At 33.8% G+C, this 14,092-nt stretch overlaps 1 protein-coding gene across 1 annotated transcript in view; it reads left to right on the forward strand.

Annotated features, from left to right (window-relative positions):
• Window positions 1-14,092, forward strand: part of ARMC4 (armadillo repeat containing 4) — an 81,260-nt gene that overhangs the window by 17,080 nt on the left and 50,088 nt on the right. Inside the window, exons 7-10 of the mRNA XM_032238053.1 lie at window positions 9-211; window positions 2,701-2,799; window positions 4,825-4,969; window positions 13,299-13,445. Coding sequence (XP_032093944.1) covers window positions 9-211; window positions 2,701-2,799; window positions 4,825-4,969; window positions 13,299-13,445 — 594 coding nt within the window. The remainder of the gene's footprint in view (window positions 1-8; window positions 212-2,700; window positions 2,800-4,824; window positions 4,970-13,298; window positions 13,446-14,092) is intronic.

Below are 14,092 nucleotides of genomic sequence, written 5' to 3' on the forward strand. Positions count from 1 at the left end.
CTTATTAGAAATATACATTTTTTGATGAACCAAAGTATGAAAAGCAATATTATCCACATATCGAAACAGTTGAGGGAGATGAATATGGCCAAGCCCCAAAGTTTAACGACTATGCGGAAAAGCCTAAGAGTCCTCTTGTAAAAAGTAAAACTCCTGACAGCAAGAAATTAGAACCATCTCTTAAGTGGAAGGCTACAACGGGCACTCGAGAGTATGTAATTTTTTAGATTTTCTGACAAATATAATTAATTAATCTGAATTTTTGCAATGTAATATTGTTAGCATTTTTTTTAAAAAAATATGAAATTGAACAAATTTAAATTTGCTCTAATTTAAAAGCTTTATTTAAATAAATTGTGATTTCCAAAATGTTACTTTTCCTTATTTTGTGACAACTCAGCAATTAGAAAAGTTTGTATTCAAATCATATTTCTTTAATATAAGTACATGCTTCATAAATAGGCACAGGATATACAAATGTAGGTAGAAACAACTGTATCTGTATGATTTAGAATGGAGCATTTAAGATCCAAGAGATACGCTTAAGGCTCCAAATTTTCACATTTGACAAGCAACTTAATGATCCCTTAATTTTTAATGCTTTGTGATTGGCCAATCTGGCTGGTTGTTTCATTTATATCATATTTCCTGTGACAATACAAGGCAGAATATGTGTTTATTTCTTTCCTTCTAAGGAGCGAAGGCAAGATTGAGAAAAATAACTGGACAAGACAATCTTGATTTTAACTTTGCTTCTGAGAATCTGAAATTCTAATGATTACACCAGAACAGGTTCTTTACCAGCTACCATTTCACACAGACAACAGGAAATGTGCAGATAATACAGGCAGTATTTTGCTCAAACAGCAGGACTAATGTTGATAATTGGTGACTTGGCTATTCACAACCTAGGTTGAGGTTCCACCCAGAACCAATCAAAGTAGAAGACAGGAGAAACAAGTGGCTTGAGCTACAAACTCAAAAAAACAAACAAACTTCTGAATCAGAGCCACTGGGAGTTCAGCAGCATATACATTTAATAAATTATTTGTAGTTGGTTACACAGATGATGATAACTTAGACACGCACCATTTTTTTCTCTGGATCGCTAAGATGTTCTAATTCCATTTTCATGGTTAGTAATATATACAGCATTGAAGGAAAAAAAATAAAAACCAAATCTAGGTGGTCAACAACACTAAAATTCAAATGTATTGCTATCGATTGTATATTACAAGTTAATTACGCAAATATATCTTCATTATAGTTACTCTTATGCAAAGTAGTAGTTAATTGGTCCTTTTGAAACAAAACTTTTAACAAATTCAATATTCTAGGATTACCAGTATATGAAGATTGATATGTCATAAAGAATTCATGTAGAGGAGAGAAGCAGGTGCCTCTCAAGATATCTTGGGCTCCAATAACTCTAAAGTCTGCATATCTATGGTCTGGAAGTAATAGAAGGTTCTGAGGACTTCAGTTCTTCCAGCTCAAGCTTGTATATCTTTGAAAAAAGGAATTGAGAGGATTAATATAGCAAGTCTTCTGGTAAAAAAGCACCATTAAGTGGCTAGAACAACCACATTTTGACAATTATATCCAACTGGCTTACTTAGTGGAAAAAGGATTCTGTATATACTGCACTTAAAAAAGTAGAGGTAGTTGTTGATTTACAACCGCAACTGAGCCCAAAATTTCTGTTGCTAAGCAAGACAATTGTTAAGTGAGTTTTGGCCCATTTTATGACTTTTCTCACCACAGTTACTAAGTGAATCTTAACACAGTTGTTAATAACACGGTTGTTAACTAAAAGTGAAACTGGCTTCCCCATTGATTTTCTTGCAAAAGATGATCACATGGTCTTGGGACACAGCAGCTGTCACAAATAGGAACCAGTTGCCAAGCATCCAAATTTTGATCACATGACCCTGGGGATGCTGCAATGGTTGTGTGAAAAACAATCATAAGTCCATTTTTTCAATGCCGTTGCAATTTTGAACAATTACTAAATGAATGGTTGTAAATTGAGGACTATCTGTATTACAACTTTTAATTGTGTGTGTAATCTGATTTTCACTGTGACAGTATATTCAGCATCAATGATCGATCATTAGTTGTACTGATCCATTAGCTAAATTCAAAAAAGATGAGAGAAAGGATTATAGGAGGTGCTTATGACTCTTATCAGAGGTATATTATTTACTGCAAGAATTGCAATAGTTATCCACACAAGTTGTAAATGAACTGAAATGCATTACAGTATTAGAACATTAATATTTTCATCGTAGCTCTTGCCCAGCTTCACACAAATGTATGTTAAAAGTACTTTTGAAAAGTCAAATCAATAGCTGCAGTAAAAAAAAGTTTAAAGAAGAAAAAAGTCAGAGTCTGCTTTTAATATCAAAATGCCATGACCGCAATCCAAGAGAGAATTAACTGTGCTTAGGTCCATTGAAATCATTAGGTTTATTCTTTGCTGCAACTGAGCTGAATTATGGCCCATTTATAATTCTAGATTCAGCAAATTTTGCTGATAATTTGTGATGACATCAGTTCTTTATGCTTCTTTAACAAATTATCCAATCTAAGTGATATGACATTAATCAGTTTTAGCATTTAATGGACTTAGTTCAGAAATTAAAACATTTTTATTATATTCATTATATCCTTAATTTAACAAATGATAAATCTTTTTAGAGGCAAAGCAGCAAGAAAATCTGATGAAAAAGAAATCAAGCATGCCACTCCAGAAAGCAAGAAAAGACCCTGTGGAACACCAACTGCTTCTCTTAAAAGGTACAGTCTTAATAATGCATAATTTTCTTTTGCTTGAATTAAAATCACAATTTTCCAACATGAACAAGATAACAACAAATTATTTCAGTGTCTCATATGAGAAAACTGAAATGATTAAATTGTATTTGATGGATTTATTTTAAGGTGTTTTTCTTTCTTTCTATTTTTATGTGCAGGAGTCTGTAAAATCAGTGTTAGTCTCAGATACGAATCTTACTTATTAAGTTTTCAAATGGAAAATTTTCTGGTGTTCCCACTTCTTTGCATGACCAAACAGGGAACTCCCAAGCTGAAAATATAAACCTGTTGGTTCTGGCAGAATTGTGTTATATTTGCATCTGCTACCATTTTTCCAATCACAGACAGAGAAATGATGATTGCTTGGCTTATTGTTCTAGTAACTTGGCTCTTAATAAACATTTCCTTAGCTCACATTTCTTAAGCAGTGTACAGAAACAGACTCAGTTTTCAGCAGTGTGCCCCGAAATTTAAATACCTGTTTGGAGAAGTTTTTGTATTGTTTCATTTTTATTTTTAGTAATCTTGCTTTCTCTCTTCTTTAGTGTTCTGGGACCTAGTTAGTATCAAAATCTGAAAAGCAAACGAATACATCCATTCCAACAATTTTCATAGTCACACTGTTCCATCAGCAAAAAATTGTGCAGATTTAAACCAATGATTTTAATTTTTTTCCACTCTGTCAGCTTAGTGGATTATGTAAACATGATGTAATTCAGTTTATTATAGAATTTAGCTAATTTGTTTATATAGATAAGAATTGATATCTATTAATGAAGATATTACAGTTTTGATGCTAATTTTATAAAATAATAGCACAATACAGTGAGAACTTATACAGGATGCATAGGATATATCCTATGTATCCTGCGTAATAATGTCTTCTGATTATTTTTTAATTATTACTATATTGCAAAAGATTGTTCCAAATATAATTGAAACCACAAAGGATGCTTCATCCTTCTTTTATAAGCAATTTTTATACTGAAAGTTGCACATATATTAATTCTTCAATTGTTCTTCCACATGAAGGATAAAGCATACCTATAGCTTCAGAGATAAGGTGCTTGCTTAGCTTTGAAAAATTGTTCAAAGGGGGAGGGGAAGACTTTTGGAAAAGAACTCAATTTCCCAAATTCTTCAATCTACAACTATACTAAAAACAAAAAATCAAAACTGGAAATGTTTTAACATTTAGTTTGTTCATATCAGATGATAAACCAGTTTCAGTAATTTCATCTCACCATGTGGAACAGGATAATAATATTGATCTATCTTATACTTTCTTAACAGTGTTGCAGTTGAGTAATTCAGCAAAAGTATTTCACTTTATTGTTCAATTTAACATATTACATTGGGCAGTTAACAGGAAATAAAAACAAGATATATACCTTGTTCAGGAGGAAATGATTCAACTGCATAAATAGTTTCTGATTAAATAGATGCTAGTTTCCTTTATGAATTTTATGCAATTAAAAATAATTTGTGAAATATGAAAGCAAGCATTTCTTTAAAACAGTGGAGGTTTTTCCCAGCTGCAAAAATCATATGTGACTATTTTAATGAATTTTTTTAAAAAAAACAACAGTTTTATTCTGACTTGGAAAACTGAAAAAAACTGTTTTAAAAAATGCTGCAATCATCAGTGGAACAACTTGTCTCCAAAACGTATGGGTGTTCCAACACTGGAAGTTTTTAAGAAGAGATTGGACAACCATTTATCTGCAATGATATAGGGTTTGCTGCTTGAGAAGGAGATTGGACTAGAAGACCTTCAAGATCCCTTCCACCTCTGTTCTTCTGTTACTCATATTGTCAACTGTTGTGGAACACATTTCCAATCTTTTTCAATACATGCATAGGTCATCTTAGTGTGGCTTGCTTTAAATTTCTGTCTCTTAATAATTTCAAATTTATATACATGGATTGTGTTTGGATTAATATAGTTATCATTTCTAGCTGTGATTGTCCCTTTCTTGCTCCGCTTTTCCTTCTTTTTTGGTTTAGTAAACTTCCACTGAAAAGTGAAGAGGCAAGTGAAAGTTCTTCTGAGAGTGAAGAAGAGGATGAAGAGCCTGAACGCCATCAGGAAATTAACACTGATTTGCCATCAGAATATTGGCAGATTCAAAAATTAGTGAAATATATAAAGGTAAAAAAAAATAATTTTGAGGAAAGACTGCAGAAGATCTCAAAGGATCTTCTGATTAAATTATAAATTCAAAATATTATTCCAGAATCTCTTCATTTTGTTTTTATTTCTCTAATCAGTTTGCATCCCACAATTCTTTTTGAACCTTTTGAACCTCTGTTGTAGTAGATCTGTAGAATACGATTTAATTTAGTCATAACAATACCCTTTCAGCCCAATATATTGCAAAGCAGATAGGTAATCTAGTGCAACCTATTATAAAGTGGCAAAATATTAAATATTCTACATTCCATGTTACTTATTTATTGAATTTATATAGACATCTATCTCAGTGAATTGTCTCCAGCATCCTTCAAAGTTGTGACATAAGAAAAAAAAAGAGTAAAAATTTGACCTAACAGTAACAGTAATATGTGTCTGTGCATGAAGGTTTTGCAACAATTTGGAATTAGGGCTTTTTGATCGCCTGGTCAATTTTTTTTTTCCCCACTTTGTTGGGATTTATTTATTGATAGGTCTATAAATTTAAGAGATCACTTATGGCTTTTGTTTTTATACACAGCTCCTTGCTGGGTTATATTTGTGCATATGAATCATGTTATAGAACATAGTACATAGAACAGAGTTGGAAGGGTCCTTGGAAGTCTTCTAGTCCAACCTCCTGTTCGTGTAAGAGACCCTATACTATTCCAGACACTTGGCTGGGCAGTCTCTTCGTAAAAGCCTCTAGTGAGGCTTTTACGTTTAGGGCCCCTACAACTTCTGAAGACAATGCATTAATTGTTCTCTCACAGCTAGGAAATTTCTAGGTTGCTTCTTTCCTTAATTGTTTCTGGTCTTTCCTTCTGATGCTTTGAAAAAATAGATTATAATTTTAAAAATAATGTTATTATAATTTTGAAAATAGTTATAATTTTGAAATTATCATATTTATGCAATAATATAATTCCAAAAGACTAATTGTGAAAGATTTAATCCTATTTTCATATTTGAGTCAAATGCCCCAAAGAAGCAGCTTGATTCTAATAGTTCTTCTTCTGATGTGGCTCTTCCAGTAACTGCAGGGATTCATATAGCCAGGCTAGGTACAAAAATCTTCATTCATTTATTTATAACATATAAAAGCAAAAAGAATATTTCCATAAAAATAAAGTTTACATCGCATCAATTTAATTGCTGTGATGGAAAACAAAACAATGTAAAAAAATAGCAAATCCTTTATTAGTTTCATTTTACTGAATTGTCCACAAGTCGCTTGTGAAAATGCTATAGAATAATTTCTATTAAATTTAAATAATATGACATATTTGGAAGACTGGAAAAACAGTAGACTTGTTCTCTCTGTGTGTTTATATAATTAATTCCAGAACACTTCTGCTTGAATATGAGAAATGCATTAAAATAGGATTGGATTTTGAGTAAAACATTATCTTGTATTAATAAGCTAGCAAATAACGTGCTGTGTACCCATGGGTGGTCATTTTGTCTTTTAATTTTTTTTAAATGAACCTTAATGCTTTTGCTTAATGCTTCAGTATTGTTTTAGATTGTTTTTATTTAGATTGTTTTTGGCTGTTCCATTGTAAATCACTCTGGGCATCATCAGAAGGAAAATTGGTATACAATTATTATTTTCACAACAATGTAAAATCATGACTGCCAATTCTGTAGCTAGTGTTGGCTTTCCTACACATTGTGTTCTTCCCAAGAGCCTAGGATATTATAATATATTAGCGTAGCATATGTAATCATCCAAGTAGTCTGGTCTTTTGCAACTGACAGATGAAAATGCACAGATTTTTCCAAATGCTGTCTAAAATGTTTTGATATAGCAATTAAAATAATAATATTATTATTAACAATCTCATATAAACTGAGAGACAAATTAATAATCTGCAAATGGACACAAATAAAAATGTACATTATGAAGAAAGATCACCTCCTTTTCCTCTATAAATACAATGCAATATATGTAATGATTTATTAGCTCCAAGAGAAAAATGGCAATAGTTGTAAGGTTTTTGGAGTTATTCAGTGTTTCTAATTAGGTGATGTATCACTGAAGCTTTCCAAAATAAATGTTTGCCACTTTTTATCTATTTGGATGAAGACTTTCACAATCAAAAGTAGAAGTGAATTGCTTTAGATTGACTTACAAAAAAAAGTAAAATAAAACATGAGACATCTCTTATATACGCCCATAAATGTCAACAGTTACAAAAGGCTTTTTAATTTGTTTCATACTTTTGTTGGATGATTTTTTTGAAATAATGTATGATGTTGCTGGATCAAATTAGTTACTCAGATAACAGCTGGAAAAGTGACTTATGGAAGGGTTGTATTAGAAAGAGTTATTTTTATGATCTACTAAAGATAGAAAATCATTGCTAATGAAAACTGTACAGGAAAAGAAAAACAAGAGCTGCTAGAAGGGAAAAATACATACAAGAATAGAAAAGACAAGTGATATATGATAAGAAATATAATTAATAATACACCATCTGAACTGTACACTTATCCAAGCAATTGTAGCCACGTTGACCAAAAACCTAAACTTTTGGCACTGATATAACCTTACCCTTCCTTTGAACCATCATAATTCTCCTAATCTCCTACCTTATGCATACAAGAAACTAACTTGCTCATAGTTCCCAATCATCATCATCAGCAGCATGTTTTTGTGATGAGAGGCGGAATAAAGGAAGGCCACTTGTTAAAAAACAAAACACCCAAAAGCATCTGTTTGGTGCATATAAAAATTTCAAGAGTGAAGTGATAATACACCAAAAAATTGCAATCACATATACGGTTGGCAGTATAAAAAATATAAATATAAGTAGGATGGTGAATTTCTACCATGGCAGGAAAGAGCTGGAGGGAGAGAAGGATCACTTGCAAAGCTAGAGTATTTTAAAGGAATATCAGCTTTCTTCCGATTCAAATATATCCCAGCAGATTGAGAAACAAAAATGGCCCTCAAAAAGCCAGGCAACATCATGTGATCAGCTGCAAATTGCAAAACCTTCATACACAGAAGCCTGATATGGTTATTGTTAGGTCAAGATGTTACTTTGCTGTTCTTTTCGCTGTCACAACTTTGCAGGTGCTGGAGACATTTGGGCCCAGTCAATAGAAGAACTAAGTAGAGGCATGATATCTCACTATATCAAAAGAGAGCTTGTCTTAGGTAATAAAAAGGTGTCGTTTTTGAGGTACCATGGGCTTATGTTCTATTTACGCAGCTGGTAATGAAGGGGACTTCACAGTCTTACCCAGTGGAGGGATTCAAATAATTTAATAACCAGTTCTCTACCCTAATGATTTCTTCTAACAACCAGTTCACCAAACTGCTCAGAAAGTTAACAACCAGTTCTCCTGAAGTGGTGCGAACTGGCTGAATCCCACCACTGGTCTTAGCCCACTGCCCCCTACATTTGAAAGACAAACTATTAAGCAGCAGATGCCGGCTAACCAAAGTATTACCATTTTCATGGACAGACCAAAAACCATGTAAACTACAATCCATAAAGTAGTAGCTAGATCTCTTTATCCATAGGTCTGCATTATGGACTCAATCTTTCATTTAACACTTACCTGCTAGCTACTCCAAAACCTGCATGCTGTCTTTTAGAAATTATTCACCTTGCTGAAATATATGAATAACACCCATTCTGTGACTTTAAGATGTTTGCTTGCTGATCTTGTTTATTCCCTGAAAGCATTGCTCCCCTCATATTTGAATGCTCTGTTCATATGGTTTAGTTTTTCTTTGGAAAATCTGTTGGCTTTACTGCAATTCAATTGCCCAATTTTTTATTCAAGCTCAGCTGCTTGTTGTTTTCTTGACAGTCTGAAACAGTGATGGGTCTTCCCAGTTTAGTCTTGTTAAATGTCTTTCGCAGACATTATTTCAGGCCCAGCCATGACCCCACACCCACTTGTGGCAGCTGCAACTCTTGCCAGATACTAAGAGCAGAACTTCCCCAGATTCCTCTCTATTATCTGCTCTATTTTGAGAAGAATTCAGCACTTTCCTCTGGTGTTTGACATCAAGCAGAAACACGGCCAGGAAATGATGTGCCTTCCATACGTTCTGATCCTGGAGAGGGAGGGAAGGTGAAAGAAAAGAGGTTACTGTTAAAAGATCTATTCAGTGTAGCAGCCATGTTGACTGATGCAGTTTCTATATGCATGTCCTACAAGTTATGGGTAATGTATATTTTAATTGTTCCTGTAAAATGAAGAGTGGCAATGTGGATATTTATCTCCTTTCTAATATTCAGTTCTCTGTGATGACAAGGAAGAAAGTGGAAAAAAACAATCAAAGGAGAAAGCAGCATAATTCTGTGTTTTGCTTTTCCTCAAAGTCCATTGTGTCCTTTGAATGTTGGTCCCTTCTAACTTAAAAAAAACAATATGGAATTGATGGATAGGCATAGTGAGGCTAGCCTTACTTATTTATAGTAGCTCTCATTTTTTTAAAACCAGGCTGAATGAGTTTATGGCTATTTTGATAAATAAAATCATTTTTGTTCACTCTGGGCTGGATGTTAATTTGGTAGAGGGGTGAGTGAGACAGCATCTTATGATGTAATTTACATTTCTTTTGCACAAGTATTTAAGTTCTCTGTAATTTGAAAGCTGCTATCTGTTGGCTAGACCCCACCTCTCCTCCCCTTCAAGGTGTTTAACAGCTAACTCTAAGAGGTAATCAATGTGGTGGGGACTTTATTTTTTTTGAGGAAGAGAATAATTTTGTTTTGTTTGAAGGAGGAAGTAATCTCCTCCTTTAAAAGGTAATTCTTTAAGACATCTGTTTGCCTAGTCTCTAACTCTTCCCTTTGAAGCAAGCTTGCTATGAAGGCATTGGGAACTAGTTACAGAGGATTACAGAGGAAAACAATTACCTACATGATTCTCAATCAGGATTCAGCCCAAATCATGGGACATAAAACAGAATTTATTATTCTAGTTACAGGGGTGTCAAACTCACGTCATCACATTGGCATTAGGACATCCCCCCCCCTTCATTAAACTGAGCATGGCCATGGTGAGCGCATGATGCATGCAGCCCATGGGCCGGGAGTTTGGCAGCCTTGCTCTAGTAGCTGACTTAGATAGGGGAATACATTGTTTGATCCTGTGAAATATCTCAACAGGAAGTACCCTAGATCATCTTCCAGGATTGGCAGTAGTGAACTGTCAACTGTATTACAATGATTCTGTGCTTCAGTCAGTGGTTCCTCAATCATATATCCTGGAGGAAAGTGTTCGAGTTCATGAAAGGCCTGTAAAGAGCCTGAAAAGAATCAGAACTCTTTCCCTTGTTTTTTAACCTCTTATAAAACCACTGGGAGAAATCATCTATCAGTTCAAGGTGATATGTTATTAATATTACTAGACTGATGACACTTACTTACATCTTGCTACATTGGGCCAAGCCAGCAATGCTCTGGAAGCTCAGAACTGGTGTCTTGAGGTTATAAGGATCTGAATTGGACAAAACCATTTCAGATTAAATCACATCGAAACAGATTTGCTTGTTTTCAGCAAGCATCTAGTAACATTGGATTATGTGCTAGATGACACGTTTTCTCTCTGTATAGAACTCTTGTCTTCTCTTTTCATAGAACTATATTTTGATAATTTTGAGCCGTTGGCTCCTGGTGGTCCCAGTGGTATTATTCACCCTTTGTATTTAACTTTTGGATTTTATCATTACATTTTTATTTCATATGTGGCTGTATGTGTTTACCTAAAGACATCAGGATTGTAAAAATTGTATCAAAAAATAGGGGGAAAAGATTCAAAAAAGAAATAGCAATTAGGAACAAGATAGGCGATGTGTCAGGTGCTCCAACAGCAACATGGGTCAGTTTTCCAGTGGGATGTAACACTTGTGTAGACTCAGACTTTGCCTATATAAATAAATCTGCAGCTCTACAAAACTAAGAGGTCAGAAAGTCAGAATGTAAAGAAAATGCCTGAGAGAAGTTTGAGCAATAGTGCAAATCTACACTCTGAACCCAGTCTGGAATTTTTCCCCCGTATCATGCAATTTTGTTTTCATTCTTCATTTTTTTTAAGTGATGGTTTTAATTTGACGTTTGCTCCGTGTATTCTTTTGTTACTGAGACATACCAGGCTTGACGGTGTCAGTGCTTAATTAGCTCTTAAACAATACTTATTTTCCACGCATTACAGACATGTAATGTGAACATTATGGAATCTGTGATTTTTATCATGGTTATGATTTTCCACTGGCCCTGGTTATTTTAATCTCTGCGTTTCATTCACTGCCAGGCTATAACCCAAGAACTGCAGAGGATTCAGGAAATGGGACAAGAAGTTATTCCATAACTCTGTAATACTTCTCCATAACTCGTCACTAACAAGTTGCAGCTTGACCTGTGTTCTGTTAAACAAAATGAAAAGTTGGATCAGACAATGAATATTTAATAAGATATTATTCCTATTTTAAAAATCCACTATAAAACCATAACTGAAATAATTGTGCCTTTATTCTAGCAGGTAACACAAGCATATTCAATAAAGGAGACTAGATCATCACAAGCATATTCACCTGCTTAGATCAAAGTTATGTAGGGCAACTAAATGAGAAACTAATACACTCATAATTTTAATACAGTATATCCGACTAAATAGGGTATTTTGTTTCAATATAATAAAAGGAAGCTGAATTAAGTTACCTACAAAAAATGATTTGTAGGCAACAGGTAGCCACAAGTTAGATTTCAAGCAATAATCTAGATTTTTCAGATTCATTTGTAAGGCTAGCTTAAGACAATTTGACATTAAAATTGAAAAAATCTGGTAGTGCTGTAATAGGACTGCTTGGGAGGTTAGAATGTGAATGAACTGAAACAGTAGAATTATCTGCCAGGTTTTCTTGGCTTTAGTCCCCAATTGAGTCAAATACCAAAGAACAGAGGAATATCTGTTTCTTTCTTGGGCTTTTAAAAATGGCAGATATTGTAAGGATAAACCAATGGTTTATAATGTATTCCTGCAAACATTTTGTATGTTTGATGCCCCCTTTTAATAGTCTTTGCCTGGCAAAAGTAAAATATGGCTCATTATGGAACTTGTTTTGTACTAGGGGTAGAAAGCTGAGGGCAATGTGGTTGGAAACAAGACATTTCATTTCTTTTTTGGATGGGATTTGGATGTTAGATAATACCCTGAACAGAATTCTGCAGGAGCCATATGGACTCCAAGGAGTCTGTGGAGCTTGTGAACTAGTCCCATTGTATTAACTGTCTGAGAAATTTCTGTAAGGAGAAACAGAGGCCTTTTTTTTCTCTTTTCCCCTTTAGTTTGACTTTTTCAGAAGAAAAATGTGTAGGCCAGTTTTAGATTTGTAATTGTTCATTATTAACTAATGTTTGTGATCTTGTCATACACTTATCTACATTTATTTGTTTAGTGGAATCATTGTTATTGTTCCTTAAGCACAGTAATGAATGAAATGAAAAATGTTATAGATCTCTTCTCAGAAAGGTGGTTTTTCTTTACGTTACGGCGGTTACTTAATATAATTCTGAACTTCATCCATCATCTAAAAAGTGCCTAGAATTTTTTTCTCCAAGCATGCCTTTAATTATTTTTTGAGTTTATATTCTCTTTTTATTTCAATTTGTGGATATTTGTGCTGAACCATCCTATAAGTGGAGCTAGATTTTTAGAAATAAAATCTGCCTTTAATTTAAAGCTTTAAAGTTAAATGTTGCAGTGCCATAGAACACATTTAGCATCCATCATACTATATTCAGTTTCAAAGGTTTTAACAACATGATGCAATTTTTGTGTACATTTAATAGAGTCTAACAGCTTCCATGTTGATTAAAATCTACCCTTGAAAACTTTCTCTAATAGCTACTAGGCAGAAAAATAATTGTTATGGTAATCAGCAGTAATGGTTATAATATAGCACAAATGTATGAGAATATGTGAAAAATATTTCATGGGTTTGTTTTAAAGTGTGTATGAAATAGTGGAAGCAATTTTTTGCATACAAATTTTGTATAAAACCCCCCAGATTCAGCCTTACAAACGTAAAATTAAAAGAAAGTTTCAAAAGTTAGAATTGTATCTTTTCTTTAGTTTATTAAAATATGTCACTGATTTATCAGTGATAATTTAACAGAAATTGGCTTTTCTTCTATTTACTAGCAAATCCCACCAAATTAAAATATGCATATTGCCCTTATAATTTTTTCTGTATAATTTTTTTCTTGGTGTTTCTGCTCAGTAAAACCTATAGTAAAACCTATTTTACCCTATATTCTATTGATGGTCTCATTTATAGGCAGGTAACCAGACGGCTACTGTAATTGCATTGTGTTCAATGAGAGATTTCAACTTGTCTCACGAAACGTGCCAGTTGGCAATTAGAGATGTTGGAGGTCTCGAAGTGCTGATTAATTTACTTGATACTGAAGAAATCAAATGTAAGGTGAGTTAGTTGCATAGTAACCATTATTTTTAAGGATTCTACTAGCTTTTACACAGGGTGTTCATTTTGACTTCCAGATCCTTCTCTTTTTTTAAAAAGCCCTGTGACTATCACTCATCTTGTAACACTGTGTATTTTAACTGAAGCCTCATAAACAGAATAAAGTTGGAAGGGACCTTGAGGTCTTGTAGTCCAATCCCCTGCTTAAGCAGAAAACCCTACCGCACTTCAGACAAATGGTTATCTAATATCTTCTTAAAAACTTCCAGTATTGGAGTTTACACATCTAGAGGCAAGTTATTTCACCTGATTAATTGTTCTAACCATTAGGAAATGTCTCCTTAGTTCTAGGTTGCTTCTATCCTTGACTAGTTTCCACCCGTTGCTTCTTGTCCTGCCCTCAGAAACTTTGGAGAATAGCTTGACTCCCTCTTCTTTGTGGCAACCCCTGAGATATCAGAACACTGCTACTCAGTTCCTGCAGCCATTCTTCATACGTTTTAGCCTCCTAATCATCTTTGTTGTGCTTCTCTGCATTCTTTTTAGGATCTCAACATCTTTTTTACATGGTGGCGACCAAAACTGGATGCAGTATTACAAGTGTGGTGTTACCAAGGCATTATAAATTGGCATTAACACTTCACATG

The sequence above is a fragment of the Thamnophis elegans genome, chromosome Z, assembly GCF_009769535.1.
Source record: "Thamnophis elegans isolate rThaEle1 chromosome Z, rThaEle1.pri, whole genome shotgun sequence".
NCBI lineage: Eukaryota > Metazoa > Chordata > Lepidosauria > Squamata > Colubridae > Thamnophis > Thamnophis elegans.